The sequence below is a fragment of the Stegostoma tigrinum genome, chromosome 33 (genome assembly GCF_030684315.1).
Source record: "Stegostoma tigrinum isolate sSteTig4 chromosome 33, sSteTig4.hap1, whole genome shotgun sequence".
NCBI classification, from domain to species: Eukaryota; Metazoa; Chordata; class Chondrichthyes; order Orectolobiformes; family Stegostomatidae; genus Stegostoma; species Stegostoma tigrinum.
In genome coordinates this window covers 4,777,872-4,796,015 of record NC_081386.1, presented here as the reverse complement: position 1 = coordinate 4,796,015, position 18,144 = coordinate 4,777,872, and the positions used below count along the sequence as shown (strand labels likewise).

The 18,144-nt window shown below is 46.1% G+C and overlaps 1 protein-coding gene across 1 annotated transcript in view; it reads right to left on the bottom strand.

The window, feature by feature from the left end:
* The window catches only part of cfap161 (cilia and flagella associated protein 161), a 68,106-nt gene that overhangs the window by 33,299 nt on the left and 16,663 nt on the right, over positions 1–18,144 (bottom strand). The window contains exon 3 of the mRNA XM_048562963.2: positions 382–620. Within this exon, the coding sequence (XP_048418920.1) occupies positions 382–620 (239 nt within the window). The remainder of the gene's footprint in view (positions 1–381; positions 621–18,144) is intronic.

Here is an 18,144-nt window from a genome sequence, read left to right as displayed (position 1 = left end):
GATGTAACTGATGTACAAAATCTCTATATTGATCAAAGGGAGTTCTTTTGGTGTACATTCAAGGCATGTAGACAAGCATTTATTGTCTAATTGCCCTTGAGAAGTTGGTGAGCCACCTTCTTGAACAGTTGCAATCTGTGTAATAGTCAAAGACTGAACTCCACTTGCCTTCTAAAGCTTACAAAAAAGTCTGGGTAAAATGTATTAGATTCAAACTGGTTTGCTTGACAGAAAAACTAGGACTGATTGTATCCTATATTTCTTAAATTAAGTAAATGAAAGGGAAAAGATTGATCGCTAATAAAACAGTAATTTTTAATATCAAAAAACATTAATTCAGAAGAAACACTCATAAGCCAAACTTAAAAACCAATTTCTTACCTTGTAACAACAAAAGTACTTCTAATCGTGGGGCTTAAGTCCAGGCTGGCACTCACTTCACACGGTGAATCAACCTTTGTACTTAACAGGAATCTACTTTGATCAACATTCATAGTCAATGCCATGGGCTGACGAAGTGGATGGATGTTGGCTGCATGTTTGGTTTCAGTACCAGGATTAATAAGTAACACTGCATCACCAAAATGAACATGTCCATCACTGCTTTTGGCAAGCTCGGTCTAAATAAGTTGGAAGAAACCAATTTGTTACATTTTAAGCGAAATTGTCTAATGTAGTACAAATCTAAAGTAACAATTATATGCCACATGATGCTATGAATTGCAGAAGTTCAGCTTTTCATCACATTATAAATTTCATGGGTCATTTTATTCATGCCAAATCCTTTAATTCTCTGATTGAGGTAGTAATTTAGAAAGTAATGGCTCAATTGATTGATTGGTTTATTGTCAAGAGTACCGAAGTACAAGAGTACAGGCAAATCACAAGCAGACTGATACTATAGGTGGGAAATACTGTTCATTGTGAAGGTTTAATGATTGTAGCAAGTTTATTTAATCATATAATTAGCAATCACTTATCCCCTTAAATTTTACTACAGCATACATTTACTTTTAGGCTGTATAAACCAGAAAATTATCACACAAAGAGACATAATGAATAAGTAATCAGTCTTCCATGACATCACTCTCAGATAATCTTGCATGTGAAACCTAATAGTACTGAAGACTTGTGGTCCAGGATTTGCCACTTCCCTAGCCAAGTTCTTCTAGTACAGTTACAAAACCAGCATCTATCCAACAGTGTGGAAAATTGCCCAGGTATGTTCTGTACACAAAAAATCAGGACAAATCCAACCCGGCCAATTACTGCCCCAACCATCTTCTCTCACTCATCAATAAAGTGAGTGTCATCAATAGTGCTATCAAGCAGCACCTGCTTAGCAATAACCTGCTCAGTGATGCCCAGTTTGGGTTCCGCCAGGGCCACTCGGCTCCTGACCTCATTACAGCCTCGGTTCAAACATGGACAAAAGGGCTTAATTCCTGAGGTAAGATGTGAGTGACAGCCCTTGACATTAAGACTGCATTTGACTGAGTGTGGCATCAAACAGCCCTGGCAAAACTAGAATCAAGGGCAGACTCTCCAATGTTTGGAGTCATATCTGGTACATAGGAAGATGGTGGTGGTTTTTGGAGGTCAGTAATCTCAGCTTCAGGACATCTCTGCAGGAGTCCCTCAGGGTAGTGTCCTAGTTGCAACCATCTTCAGCTGCTTCCTTAATGACCTTTCTCCATCAGAAAGTCAAAAGTGGGGATGTTCACTGATGATTGCACCATGTTCAGCACCATTCACGACGCCTCAGATACTGAAGCAGTCTGTGTTCAAACGCAACAAGATGTGGACAATATCTGTGCTTAGGTTGATGAGCGATAAGTAACACTCATGTCACATAAATGCCAGGCTATGACCATCACCAATAACAGACAATCTAACCACCACCCCTTGACATTTAATGGTATGACATTCACTGAATCCCCCACTTCCTATGTTCTTAGAGTTACCATTGACCAGAAACTCAACTGGCTCACCATATAAACACAGTGGCGAAAAAAGCAGGTCAGAGGCTAGGAATACTACAGCGAGTAACTCATCACCAGACTCCTCAAACCCTATCCATCATCTACAAAGCACAAGTCAGGAGTATGGTGGAACAGTCCCCAGTTTCCTGGATGGGTGCAGCTCAAATGACTCTCCAGCAGTTTGACACCATCCAGGACAAAGCAGCCCACATGATTGGCACCACATGCACAAGCATCCATTCCCTCTACTACTTCGCCAAAGATCCTCAGACAGCACCTTGCAAATCCATGACCACTTCCATCTAGAAGAACCAGGGCAACAAATACATGGAAACACTACCACTTGCAAGACCCCTCAAGCCACTCATCACCCTGACTTGAGAATATATCACTATTCCCTCACTGTCGCCAGGTCAAAATCCTAGAATTCCCTCCCTAACGGATTTATGAGTCAACCCACAGTAGGTGGACTGCTGTGGTTCAAGAAGGCAGCTCACCATCACATTCTCAAGGGCAACTTGAGATTGACCATAACTGTTGACCAGCCAGCAATGCCCACATCCCATGAATGAATAAAAAAATACCTGATTGTAATACCTAAGGACTAATTCTTTAAGATAATGCTTAGGTGTTCCCATGAGTTAATTTAGCCCTGAAATCAATTTAGACTACTACAACCTCCAAGCTGCTTGAATGTCTCATATATTGATGTGACTGTCCTAGTCAGTCCTGGTCAATGGTGAGGTCCATGTCTTGCATAGTTGGAGGGGGGAAATGTTTGATGTAAAGTCATAGTATATCAAAGGGGGAGGGGTGCAGTATGCACTCCTTTGTTGAAGTTGTTCATTACCTCTCACTTGTGGGTTATGAATGCTATTTATTATTTTTTAATCAATTCAAGCCTGAATCTTATTTAGAACATTGGTCTTCATGGCATTTCTGAGGAATTACAAATGGAGCTGCACACTGTGCAATTGGTCTTCATCTTGGACCTTATAGTGGTGAAAAGGTCATTAATGGTGACATCATATTGAAGACATTGCCCTGCCAAATTTATGCAGTAATGTTCTAGGACTGGCAATGATTAGCTTCCAAAAACCTCAAACTTCTTCCTTTATGTTTTCACCCAGTGGACAGATCTTCCTGAATCTCCAATGAATTCAATTTTACTAGGGCTCTGTGATGTAATATTTGATATCAACAGCAATCACTTGTTCCACAACTTTGGCCTTTGTGAATTAAACTGTTGTCAGACAATGATGGAACAGCCACTACAATTAATCTCAGATAAAGGATAAAATATCCAGATTTACCAATTCTAGTTTGCAACCTAATAATGCTTGTAGCTATGAGTGGCTCTCAAGCAGGGTGAAGCTTATTCTAATATTTTACTGGTATGCTGACTTTAATTGTTTTTTGGGCAGGGGATGCATACAGAAACATGTCAACACAAATCAGAAGGGACAAAGAAATCCAGTTCTAATAGTTTATCATCATAACATTTTAGTTAGATTCCTAGTTTCTCTAAGTGTTCTCTCAGCTTTACCCAATTCACCAGAATTCTTTTGCAGGCAGGCTTCCCAAAGAAACTCAGTGCAAACGGCCTGTTCATGTATGTCATTTTCTACATCCTTAGGCCAGCAGAGATTTCTAAGGTACTCAGTGTGATCCAAAGTGCTTCACATCAGACACTGTTGTTACATAGGCAAATTGTGCAGTTAATTTTCATGAAGAAATATTACACAAAGACCAATGAGTTAAAAAGTCAGTTATCATTTTTTCTAAAGTTGATTTAGGGATAAAAGTTGGCCAGGCAACACCCAGGCTTTACTTTAGGATTTTTAAAATCAATTTGTTTAAGGGAACATGTAAACAGGATCTCAGTTTAATACCTCATCCAAAGACCACAGGTGATACATCAAGATTTACATTGAAAGTACCATGCTTTTTCAAAGTGACGCAGGCAACATATAAGCAGCAAGAGAACAACACGCTCAAGCTTCGCACATGCTATGCTGGAGGGCTAGTGCATAAGGACTTTAGAAGGAAACAGGCCTTTCTTCACCAAAGATGGGCCAGAACACATTCCACACAAGCCAATGGGTACAGGTAACTGTCATGATCCATGCCAGCATACCAGCCCTGAGGAATTACATACAATATTGACTCAAGTATCACAGCCTCACTCAAATGGTTAAAGTTGGTGAATGTTATTGCATGCCATATCCTTCCAGTTGCACACCACACAATTACTGTGTCTATCAACAACTGATATCAATCGTCATTAATAACTCACCTTCAATGCTTCATTTCATTCTCACACTTCTCAGTGCCTGCGTTAAAATTACAGTTGGTTGGAACAGGAGGATAGTGGATAAGTCTCCCGCACCAAATTTACTGTCTGTCCCATCTTGTTTCCATTATGTGAAGGATTAGATTTCTCCCTTACCCCTGAATCTTATCAGAAAGGGACGCAGAGGCAATGTATCCCTAACAACGGAAAGATCGAATTTATCAATTTTTTTTTTGTTTCATGGGTTGTGGGTATTTCCAACAAGGCCAGCACTTGTTGCCCATCGCTAATTGCCTTTGTACTGAATGGAAAGCTAAGTCATTTCACAGGCCAATTAAAAATCAAAATCAGGATTCAGATGTAGGCAAGACAGGTTTGAGACAGTAGTTTTCCTCACCTAAAGTGAATCAGATGGGTTTAATGAAATCAATAACAGTTTCTCTAAAGGTATGTGAAATAAGTTGCATAGTTAAAGAGCACTTTTTGAGCCAGAGACCTGTCTGGATTGTGTAGTTTAGTTGCTCATACTCCTTTAAGCTGTTGAACCATTGAGGAGTTGGGTCAGACCTTGGCATTAACACTTTAATGGTCACTTATTTTCATGCTGTACTATCTATAAAGGAATGTAGTAAACATCTCATCCTCATATGGTGCTTCAATTTCTCATTGCCTCTCTATTCCCTTGCAAAATATATAATTTCAAAAAGCCACGTAAGATTCAGATGTAAGATGTTATCTGTTTAAAACTTGGGGATTCTAAAAGAAAGAGCCATAGGGGTCTACTGCATACAAAAGGGCTCTTTAACCCATCAAGTCTGCAGCAATCAAAAACAACCACCTAACTATTCTAATCATTTTCCAGTGCGTGGCCCATAGCCTAGATTTAAGACATACATTGTTGACTTCAATGTTAAGTAATAAAAGCTTTAGGATAATAATTTTTCCTGCTTACACTTGCTTTTGAATAATAGGAGGAGGTAAAGTGCAGAACCAAAGTTATTCTGAGTATTTCAGAAGCAACTAAAATGATTTTAAAAGACCATCCAACACTTGACTGCCCACTCGTCCAACTACCTTTAATTCACACAGGCACATATATTTCTTCCATGCATCAATTAGGGAGTTTTTCTAAAGTTTTAACTTATGAGCATCAATGTAGTCTGTTTTGTAATTTTTAAGTATTTATTCCATTAATAACTTGCTGGAACTCAAAATTCTTTGCCATGTTACAAAGTTCCTGGGGGAAATTCGGCAAAGGAAGCCCAATGAGGATGGGCCTGAAAATAGCAGGTTACTAATAACAGGATAAGTTCACTATGTCAGTAATTTCCTCTGGGGATGCTGATTGCACAAGGTGGAAGGAAGGTCAAGAATTTCCCATAGTGCTAAAATCTTGAACCCTAGCCTCCCAGCTGCAAAAACCTCAACATTAGGATGAAAGTAGTGAGGAGGGCAGGTCAATGACAAGAGTGGGACCCAATGCCAGGTCCTGGGGAGCAACACATAAAATACCATGACACATTTGGCTTTGTGAATCAGGTTGCTTCCCACTTTTATCATTCTTCAAGAAAGTGGCACCAATAAGAGGAGCCCAGCATATCAATCAAAAGCCAAGGCTAAAGCAGTTCCAAGTATCTTAAGCCAGAGGTGCTGATTGGATGATGATCTCCTATGGAACCCTCAGTATCACAGAATGCCAGCCATCAGCCAATTCAATTCACTCAAAGTGACAACAAGAAATGATTGAGCACACTTGAAACTAAAAATGCTCCGGCCTCTGACAACATTCCAGCCACAGTGAGGACTTGTGCTTTAGAAAATGCTGTGCCTGGCCAAGCTGTCCAATACAACTACACCAATGGCATTGATCCTACATTGTGAAAAATTGTCCAGGTATGTCTTGTCTAGTAACACAAAACAAATCCAACCTGGCCAATTATCATTCTATCAGTCTATTCTAGGCCGTCAAAGTTTTGGAAGGTGTTGACTATACTATCAAATGGCACTTAGTCTACAATAACCTGCTCATAGACACTCGGTCTGGCTTCCACCAAGTCCACACAGTTACTGACCCAATTACAGCCTTAGTCCAACCACAAACAAAAGAAGTGAACTCAAGATAAGAAGTAAAGGTGGTTGCCCTTGATATCAAGGCAGTATTTAACTTAACCTAGTATAGCGTCAAGGAACCCTAGCAAATCTTGTGTTAATCACAATCATGTCATACCCAGAACAAACAAAAACACTTGTGGGTGTTTGGGTTCAGTCATCTCAGTCACAAGACAACACTGCAGGAGTTCCTCAGGGTAGTGTTCTATGCCCAAATCTTTAACAGTTTCATTAATGACCTTCCCTCCATCATAAGGTCAGAAGCAGGTGTATTCACTGATGATTTCACAATCTTCAGCATCAGCGCAACTCCTCAATATTGATGCAGTCCCTGTCCACATGCAGCAAGACCCAGACAACATTCAGACTTGAAGTAATAAGTGGAAAATAACAGCTATGTTATACAAGTGCCAAACAATGACTATTTCCGACAAGAGAGATTCTAACTAATGCCTTTGACACTCATTGACATTATAATTGTTGAATCCACCACTTGGAACATCCTGCAGTTACCAGTAACCAAAAACCAAACTGGACCAACCACATAAACACTGTAGCTATAAGAGCACATTAGAGGCTGAGAGTTTGGCAGTGAGTAGCGTACCTCCTAACTCCTCAAAGCCTATCTATGAGGCACAAGTTATGAAGATGATGGAATAGTCTCGACTCACCTGGGTGACTGCAGCTCCAACAACACTCAAGAAGCTCAACATCTTTCAGGGCAAAGCAGCCCACTTGATTGACAGCCCATCTAAGGCTCCTAACATTTAGTCTCCTGACTATACCGTGCTTTGTGGGAGTAGCATGTACCATTAACAAGATGCACTGAAACAATTTACCGAAGCTCCTTAGACAGCATCTTCCAAACCTAAGGGTAAATATCAGTCACAGAATCCATCATGTCTGCACCAATTCTCCAAAACAAAATTCACTTAACGCTATTCCCATGCCATCTCCTTATAACCCTGCATATTCTCCCTTTTCAGATAACAATCTAATTCCCTTTTGAATTGGCTCAATTCAATCAACCTCGACCAACCCTCGGGCTGTGCACTGCAGATCCTAACTATTTGTTGTATCAAAATCTTTCCTCGTGTTGCTATTTTTCACTTTGGTAATTAGCTTAAATCTGTGCAGGCTCATTGTCAATCCTTTTACGAGTGGGACCAGTTTTCCCTATCAACTCTATCCTCACGATTTTAAGCATCTCTATCAAAATTCCTCTTAATCTATTCTTCTCCAAGAAAGCCCAAGAGGTGAAGTCCCAACTTCACCAATCTATCTTCAGATCTGATCTTTTTCATCCCTGGAACAATTCTTGTGGATCTTCTCTGCACTCTCTTTAAAGCCTTCACTTCCTTCATAAGATGCAGTGCCCAGAAGTGGACACAATGCTCCTGTCATGGTTGAACCAATGCTTTATACAAGTTTAGCATTATTGCCTCATTCTTATACTCTACACCCCTATTAATAAAGCTGACTATACTGTATGCTTTATTAACCACTTCTCTTCAATACTTGTCCTACTCCTTCAATGACTTGTGACTTAAGTCTACATGCACCAAAGTCCCTCTGCTCTTTGGATTTGGGCCTTTTAAATTATATTGTCTTTCTACATTCTTCCTAGCAAAATGAATCACTTCAGACTGTTCCACATTGCACTTCATCTGTCATTTGTCCATCCATTCCACAAATTTGTTCACGTCATTTTGAAGTACTGTACAATTCTTCTTACCGATCATAATGTTTCTGAGTTTCATATCATCAGTTATTCATTTTAACCGACTCATTTATTTAGTGATATTATGACATTGTAACAATACCATCTACGGTTACCATGATGTGTGAGTTATTTAGATTTACACACAAATGTAATTAGAATAATTTATCAATATCCTCAACAATCATTAACTCTCCACTAAACCTAGAGCCAAAGTCAAACATAAGGAAAATATTCATTTATTTTGTTGGTTTTTTTTAAATAACTAATACACACAACTGCACATGAAAATCCATCGCATTAAACACACCTTCTGTAAGCTGGTAAGGTCACCATAAGATTGTAAGATATGGGGGCAGGAGTAGGCCTTTCAGCCCATTGGGTTTACTCCACATTCAATGAGATCATGGCTAATCTAAAAATCCTCAACTTCACTTTCTTGTCTTTTCCACACAAGTCTTGACTGTGTTACTGATTAAAAAGCTGTATGTCTCAGCCTTATTAGTGACCCAGCCTCAACAGCCCTCTGTGGTAAAGTATTCTACACATTAGCGAGTTTTGAGAAGATTTGTAGCTCAGGTTGAGGTTCTGGATGTAAGTTTGCTCACTGAGCTGGAAGGTTAGTTTTCAGACGTTTCGTCACTTTTTTTTTATTTGAAAAAATATACTTTATTCATAGAATGTACGAAAAATAAAACATTTATACACCTACCCAGTCATGCAAGCCACTCCGGATTACCCAGGGGGTACGTACACCAACTAAAGGAAAAAAAACAAAACAGAGAAAAAAAAACAAAGCAAAGTAACCACCCCGGCAGTCGTCACCCCGCACAGTCCCAGTTGACCCCCTGACCAGTTGGGGAAGGCGCCAGCTGGGCCCAGTTACCAGATAGGGTTCTTTTTCCTTTTCTGGATGAGGGGGCTTATACGGTGGTCTTTCCCCACCGCGCCTTGGCGGCGGCTGCCCCAAGCTTTAGCGTGTCCCTCAGCACGTAGTCCTGGACCTTGGAGTGCACCAGTCTGCAACACTCGGTCGGGGTCAGTTTTTTCAGCTGGCAGACCAGCAAGTTGCGGGCAGACCAAAGAGCATCTTTCACCGCATTGATGGTCCTCCAGGCGCAGTTGATGTTGGTCTCGGTGTGCGTCCCCGGAAACAGCCCGTAGAGCACGGAGTCCCCCGTCACGGAGCTGCTCGGGACGAACCTCGACAAATACCACTGCATCCCCCTCCAGACCTCCTGCGCATAGGCACACTCCAGAAGGAGGTGATCGACAGTCTCGTCCCCGCCGCAGCCACCTCGAGGGCAGCGTGCAGTGGTGCAGAGATTCCGGGCATGCATAAAGGATCTCACTGGCAGAGCCCCTCTCACCGCCAGCCAAGCAATGTCCTTGTGCTTGTCTGAAAGTTCTGGCGATGAGGCATTCTGCCAAACGACTTTGGCAGTCTGCGTGGGGAACCACACGACGGGATCGACCCTCTCCTTTTCCCGAAGGGTCCCGAGGATACTATGTGCTGACCACTGCCTGACGGCCTTGTGGTCAAAGGTGTTTTCTTTCAAAAATTTCTCCACGAAGGACAGGTGGTACGGAACGGTCCAACTACTCGGAGCGTTCCGCAGCAACGAGGCCAGGCCCATCCTTCGCAACACCGGGGACAGGTAGAACCTCAGTAAGTAGTGACACTTGGTGTTTGCGTATTGAGGATCTACGCACAGCTTGATGCAGCCGCACATAAAGGTAGCCGTCAGGGTGAGGGTGGCGTTCGGTACGCCCTTTCCCCCATTTCCCAGGTCTTTGTACATGGTGTCTCTGCGGACCCGGTCCATCCTCGACCCCCAAATGAAGTGGAAGATGGCCCGGGTGACCGCAGCGGCGCAGGTCCAGGGAATAGGCCAGGCCTGCGCCACATACAACAGTACCGAAAGCCCCTTGCACCTGACAACCAGGTTCTTACCCATGATGGAGAGGGACCGGAGCATCCACCTGCCCAGCTTCGGCTTCAATGTGGCGATACGCTCCTCCCAAGTCTTAGTGCACGCCCCAGCTCCACCAAACCAAACACCCAGCACCTTCAGGTAGTCTGTCCTGACGGTGAAGGGGATGAAGGAGCGGTCGTCCCAGTTCCCGAAGAACATGACCTCGCTCTTACCCCTATTGACTTTGGCACCCGAGGCCAGTTCAAACTGGCCGCAGATGTCCAATAGTCTACTCACCGACCGACGATCGGTGCAGAAGACGGCGACATCGTCCATGTACAGGAAGGTCTTGACCTGAAGGCCTCCGCTGCCTGGGATAGTCACGCCCTTCAGGCTCACGTCCTTCCTGATGGAGGCGGTGAAGGGCTCCACACAGCACACGAACAAGGCAGGAGAGAGTGGGCAGCCCTGCCTGACTCCAGATCTAACAGGAAAACTGTCTGATTCCCACCCGTTGATCGCGACTGCGCTAACGATGTTGGCGTAGAGCAGCCAGATCCAATTGCGGATGCCGTCCCCGAACCCCAATTTGGAGAGGACGTCCCTCATGTAAGCATGAGAGACCCTGTCGAAGGCCTTCTCCTGGTCCAGGCTGACGAGGCAGGTGTCCACCCGCCTGTCCTGTACGTAGGCGATCGTATCCCTGATGAGCGCGAGGCTCTCAGCGATCTTCCTGCCCGGCACAGCACAGGTTTGGTCAGGGTGAATCACTGACTCCAGGACAGACCTGACCCGGTTGGCAATGACCTTGGCCAGGATTTTGTAGTCCATGTTCAAAAGTGAAATGGGACGCCAATTCTTAATTTCTTCCCTCTCCCCCTTCCTCTTGTAAATGAGGGTGATGATGCCCTTCCTCATGGACTTGCACATTTCCCCTGCCCGAAGCGCACTATCGTACACCTCCAGCAGGTCCTGGCCGACCAGGCCCCACAGAGCGGAATACAGCTCGACCGGTAAGCCGTCGCTTCCGGGAGTCCTATTCCTCTGCAAGGACTTGAGGGCTCTGGCCAGCTCGTCCAGGGATATCGGCCGGTCCAGCCACTCCCTCGTGCCGTCGTCTAAGACCTCCGTGATAGATGACAGGAACGACTCGGAGGCCGTGCTGTCCGTGGGCTTCGTGTCGTACAGTCCGGCATAGAAGGATCTGCTGATCCTCAAAATGTCGGGCTGAGACGACGTCACCGAGCCGTCGTCCTCCTTCAGCCGGCCAAGCACAGAGCTCTCTTTGTGCACCTTCTGAAAGAAGAAACGCGAGCACGTCTCGTCCTGCTCCATGGAGCGGACCCTGGACCAGAAGATTATTCGGGAGGCCCCTGCGGCGAAGAGCGAGGCTTGCTGGCCCCTCACCTCGCGGAGGTCCTCCGTGACATCGACCCCCATCAACTGCAGAAGGAGCAGGTTCTGCTCCCTTTTCTGGAGTCGCGACAGCTTTCCCCGCCTCTCTCTTGCCTTCTGAGCACCCTTGAGGACAAAGAACCTCTTGATGTTCTCCCTCACCGTCTCCCACCAGTCGCCTGGAGACTCAAAGAGGGGTTTCACGGTTCTCCAACCGGCGTACTCCCTCTTAAGCTCCTCGACGTTCTCTGGGGTCAACAGAGTCGTGTTGAGCTTCCACGTCCCCTTGCCGGCTGGCTGGTCGTCCTGTAAGTGACAGTCGGCCAGTAGGAGGCAGTGGTCAGAGAAGAACACCGGCTCGACGCCGGTGGACCTGACCGAGAATGCCCGTGACACAAACAGGAAGTCTATCCTTGAGCGGATAGACCCGTCCGGCCACGGCCAGGTGTACCTCTGCTGCGCTCCGTCTGCAGGGGTGCTGAAAACGTCGAGCTGCTTGGCGTCCTTCACCGTGCCCATCAGGAATCTGGACGTGACGTCCAGTGGACTCCCCCCACCCGCTGTCCCCACACCGGATCTTCCATCTGCATCGATGATGCAGTTGAAGTCTCCGCCTAGGATGACCGGCCTGGACGTAGCCAGCAGGGGTGGAAGTCGCTGCAGGACGGCAAGCCGCTCACTCCGTACCGCTGGGGCGTACACGTTGATCAGCCTCAGGGGAGCATTACTATAGGTGATGTCAGCCACTAGGAGGCGCCCCCCCACCACCTCCTGAACTTGAGAGATGGTGAAGTCGCGCCCCCGCAGCAGAATAGCCAGGCCCGAGGAGCGACAGTCGTTAGCCCCCAACCAGATCGAAGGCCCACAGGTCCAGGCGCCGGACCATTTCCCGTACCTGCTGAGGTGCGGTATCCCGCACTCCTGCAGAAACAGGAAGTCCGCCTTGATGGTGGTCAGGTAGGCCAACGTGGACACACATCTTGCGGTTGACTTAACGCTGCGCACATTAATACTCGCAACTCATACCCCCATTGTGGGCAGTGACCGCAGTACCCTCCCCAAGTCCAAGGTCCAGCCCCTCCATCTGTCCCTTCATGCCCATTGCCCGGGCTAACTGCTGGACGCTCTCCGGGCTCAGGAAACCGTCCGTGCTGCCTTCCGGGTGGCATCCCCCCGTCAGGGGTGCGGAGGCAGGAGGGTCCGGCTCCGGGTCAGGCTGGGGACGCGCTGTTTCCTCCTTCCCACCTGGAAGTTCCAGGGAGCCCTCCAGTGCTCCAGCGGCACTTGATTGGGTGTCGGAGGGAGCCTCAGGACGCCTCCCGTCACCTGGAAGCGGGGTGCTGCTTTCCTTCCCCCTCGAGATCTTTAACTTCTGCTTTGGGTGGGCCCTCTCCGAATCCTCCTCGTCAGAGGAGCTCTTATAGCCCCCCTGTAGCTGCCTCTTCCCGCCTGATGGTTGCGGTTCCTGGGCCCATCAACGCACCTTCCTCCTCGCTTTCCGGACTGTTGTCCACTCCCCTGGGTCGCCTGTCGCCGCCTCCATTGGCTCCGGGTTGTTGGGGGGGATCGGAGCCTGCAGGGGTGCTTTGCTGGCCTCGGGCCCATCCTGCAGGGCTGGGCCCTCCTGCACAGCCTGGCCCTCGTGCACATTAGTGGGGTCCTTGCTGGGCCCTGTTGCCTTCCTCTCCTCCGGGGGGGCTGGCCCCGCATTTCCCCTGCCGGCGACCTGGGCGTAGGTGGTACCCCGCCGCGGGCATGCCCTATAGAAGTGGCCCGCTTCCCCTCAAAGGTTGCAGCTTTTCTCTCGTGGGCAGTCCTTCGCAAGGTATCCCTCCTCCCTGCAGTTCCTGCAGATGGTGGCTTTGCAGTCGGCCGCCATGTGACCTGACCTACCACAGGCATGGCAGATTTTAGGTTGCCCTGCATAGGTCAGGTAGCCCCTGCCCCCGCCGATCACGAAGCTGGACGGTGGGTGTGCGACATTCCAATCTGCGCCCATCCTCAGTGTCACCTTGACCTGCCTCTTACTCGTCCAGATGCCAAAGGGGTCCACGATGCCAGTTAGGTCCCCTTCCACCTTCACATACCTTTCGAGGAAGGTCAGGACATCAACTGCTGGCACATGTGGGTTGTACATATGCACAGTCACCATACGGCTCCTCTGTGCTGGCATCACAAACAGCGGGACAGCGGTCAATACAGAGAGGGGGCTCTCACCTCCTTTCTCCTTGAAAACCTCCAGGAAGCGCTCGCAAAGATTGGCACTCCTGAAGGTCACATCGTAAAAACCTCCTCCTGGGAAATCCTGCAGGCAGTAAATGTCCGCAGCAGCGAACCCACAACAGTCCAACAGGACCCTCTTCACGAAGAAGGTGCGGTCCACAGGTGCACCTTCATCCACCTTCTTTACAGAAACACGGATGGTGTTCCGGACCCCCTGACCTGGGGCACGAGTACTTGCCGCAGCCATCGCTGCAGGCTGGCTGCTTCCCTGAACCAGCATTAGGCCGAAGCCAGCATTAATATCCACTGGTTGCAAGAATGCACAGCCAACCCGACGTCTTCCTTCCACCTCCAACACAGCACTCTCCCCCTCTCGGTCCACAAGAGAGTGGGTCTTTATTGTGTTCCAGATGTAAGCTAGTTCACTGAGCTGGAAGGTTTGTTCCCAGATGTTTTGTCACCATTCTAGGTAACGTCAACAGTGAGCCTCCAGTGAAGCGCTGGTGTTATGTCCCGCTTTCTATTTATCTGGTTGGGTTTCCTTGGGTTGGTGATGTCATTTCCTGCGTTGGTGATGTCATTGCCTGTTCTTTTTCTCAGGGGATGGTAGATTGGCTCCAAATCAATGTGTTTGTTGATGGAGTTCCGGTTGGAATGCCATGCTTCTAGGAATTCTCGTGCGTGTCTCTGTTTGGCTTGTCCTAGGATGGATGTGTTGTCCCAATCAAAGTGGTGTCCTTCCTCATCTGTATGTAAGGATACGAGTGATAGTGGGTCATGTCGTTTTGTGGCTAGTTGATGTTCATGTATCCTGGTGGCTAGCTTTCTGCCTGTTTGTCCAATGTAGTGTTTGTCACAGTTCTTGCAAGGTATTTTGTAGATGACGTTCGTTTTGTTTGTTGTCTGTATAAGGTCTTTTAAGTTCATTAGCTGCTGTTTTAGTGTGTTGGTGGGTTTGTGGGCTACCCTGATGCCAAGAGGCCCGAGTAGTCTGGCAGTCATTTCGGAATTGTCTTTGATGTAGGGGAGAGTGGTTATGGTTTCTGAGCCCGTTTTGTCTGTTTGTTTGGGTTTATTGCTGAGAAATCGGCGGACTGTGTTCATAGGGTACCCATTCTTTTTGAATACGCTGTATAGGTGATTTTCCTCTGCTCTGCGTAGTTCCTCTGTGCTGCAGTGTGTGGTGGCTCGTTGGAATAATGTTCTAATGCAGCTTCATTTGTGGGTGTTGGGATGGTTGCTCCTGTAGTTCAGTATTTGGTCCGTATGTGTTGTTTTCCTGTAGACGCTGGTTTGAACTTCCCCATTGACTGTTCGCTCTACTGTGACATCTAGGAATGGCAGTTTGTTGTTGTTTTCCTCCTCTTTTGTGAGTGTTATGCCAGTAAAGGGTATTATTGATGGTCTTGAAGGTTTCCTCTAATTTGTTTTGTTTAGTGATGACAAAGGTGTCATCCACATAGTGGACCCAAAGTTTGGGTTGGATGGTTGGCAGAGCTGTTTGTTCGAGTCTCTGCATTACTGCCTCTGCTAAGAACCCTGATATCGGAGATCCCATCGGTGTTCCGTTGGTTTGTCTGTAGGTTTTGTTATTGAAAGTGAAGTGGGTGGTGAGGCATAGGTCCACTGGCTTGATGATGTTGTCCTTGCTGATGAGTTTGGTGTGTCTGGTGTACGTGTCTTCAGCTCTTCTAATAGTGTAGTCAGTGTTTCTTTGGCCAGGTTGATGTTGATGGATGTGAACAGGGCTGTTACGTCAAAGGAGACCATCATTTCATCCTCTTCTATTTTGGTGTCTTTGATGGTGTTCAGGAATTCTTGGGTGGATCAAAGACACCAATATAGAAGACGATGAAATAATGGTCTCCTTTGACGTAACAGCCCTGTTCACATCCATCAACATCAACCTGGCCAAAGAAACACTGACTACACTATTAGAAGAGCCGAAGACACGTACACCAGACACACCAACCTCATCAGCAAGGACAACATCATCAAGCTAGTGGACCTATGCCTCACCACCCACTTCACTTTCGATAACAAAACCTACAGACAAACCAATGGTACACCCATGGGATCTCCGATATCAGGGTTCTTAGCAGAGGCAGTAATGCAGAGACTCGAACAAACAGCTCTGCCAATCATCCAACCCAAACTTTGGGTCCGCTATGTGGATGACACCTTTGTCATCACTAAACAAAACAAATTAGAGGAAACCTTCAAGACCATCAATAATACCCTTTACTGGCATAACATTCACAAAAGAGGAGGAAAACAACAACAAACTGCCATTCCTAGATGTCACAGTAGAGCGAACAGCCAATGGGGAACTTCAAACCAGCGTCTACAGGAAAACAACACATACGGACCAAATACTGAACTACAGGAGCAACCATCCCAACACCCACAAACGAAGCTGCATTAGAACATTATTCCAACGAGCCACCACACACTGCAGCACAGAGGAACTACACAGAGCAGAAGAAAATCACCTATACAGCGTATTCAAAAAGAATGGATACCCTACGAACACAGTCCGCCGATTCCTCAGCAACAAACCCAAACAAACAGACAAAACGGGCTCAGAAACCATAACCACTCTCCCCTAAATCAAAGACATTTCCGAAATGACTGCCAAACTACTCGGGCCTCTTGGCATCAGGGTAGCCCACAAACCCACCATCACACTAAAACAACAGCTAATGAACTTAAAAGACCTTATACAGACAACAAACAAAACGAACGTCATCTACAAAATACCTTGCAAGAGCTGTGACAAACACTACATTGGACAAACAGGCAGAAAGCTAGCCACCAGGATACATGAACATCAACTAGCCACAAAACGACATGACCCACTATCACTCGTATCCTTACATACAGATGAGGAAGGACACCACTTTGATTGGGACAACACATCCATCCTAGGACAAGCCAAACAGAGACATGCACGAGAATTCCTAGAAGCATGGCATTCCAACCGGAACTCCATCAACAAACAGATTGATTTGGAGCCAATCTACCATCCCCTGAGAAAAAGAACAGGCAATGACATCACCAACACAGGAAATGACATCACCAACCCAAGGAAACCTAACCAGATAAATAGAAAGCGGGACATAACACCAGCGCTTCATCGGAGGCTCACTGATGATGTTACCTAGAATCGTGACGAAACATCTGAAAACTAACCTTCCAGCTCAGCAAGCAAACTCACATCCAGATTCTACACATTCTCAACCCCCTCAGAGGGGAAATTCTTTTTCACCTCTGTCTGAAATGTAAAATATACAAAGCACAAATCAGAATTGTGATGGAATACACCCCACTTGTCCAGATGAGTGCTGTTCCAAAAATACTCAAGAAGCTTGACACTATCAAGGACAAAGAAGCCCAAATTGGCCCCACATTCACAAACATTCAGCCACTCCATCACTGATGCCCAGCAGTAGTGCATACTATCTGCGAGATGCACCGAAGAAATTTGCCAAAGATCTTTACACAGCACCTTCCAAACCCACAACCACTTCCATCTAAATGGACAAGCAGCAGATACATGGGAACACCACCCCTGAAAGACCCCCTCCAAGCCTCTCATTATCCTGACTTGGAAATATATCACCGTTCCTTCAGTGTCACTGAATCAAAATCCTGGAATTCCACCCCAACGGCAATGTGGGTTAACCTACAGCACAGGGATTGCAGTGTTCAAGAAGGCAGCTCATTACATTCTCATCAAAAAACTTACAGTAATTTAGTTAAACATGATTTTCTTTGAATAAATCCAACTTGGCTTTAACTAACCTGCATTTGTCTAAGTGACTATTTATCTCATTCTAAATTATTGTTTAGTTTCCAAACCAGCAAGGCCTGTTGTTGGTGGGCTTATCATTACACCTTTCTAGAGACCGCTGGCACCATTCTAGAGTGTATGGAAGACTGGAGGATTATGCCTGATGCCTTCAAAATTTCATGTCTCATTTCCTTTATGTCCTTGATGCACCCTATCCAGTCCTGCTCCTTACCAACTTTAAGTACAGTCAATGCAATACGTTCCTTAATCTCGTCAAAATCCTTCCAACATGTTAATCACTTCAATTGTCACTGTAACCCGTTTCCTTGGTCAAGATAGGTGTAAAGTATTTATTTAATACTTTAGATATATCTCCTCATGTCACCTTTAACCACTCTGACTATTTGTGTACCTACAGAAGATTTTAGGATCCCTTTTATGTTAGCTGCCAGTCTCTTTTCCTTCTCTAATTTGTTTTCTTTTTACATCCTGTCTGAACTGTCTACCACAGAATCAGAGAATTGTTACAGTGCAGAAGGAGGCCATTTGTCCCATTATGCTTGCACTGGTTCCAGTACCTGCATTTTCCCCATATCCCAGCACACTACTTCCATCCAAATGATCATCCAGTGCCCTCAAATGCCTCAAATGTACGTGCTTCCACCAGATTTCTAGGCAGCACATTCCAGACTCTAATTACCCTCTTTGTGAAA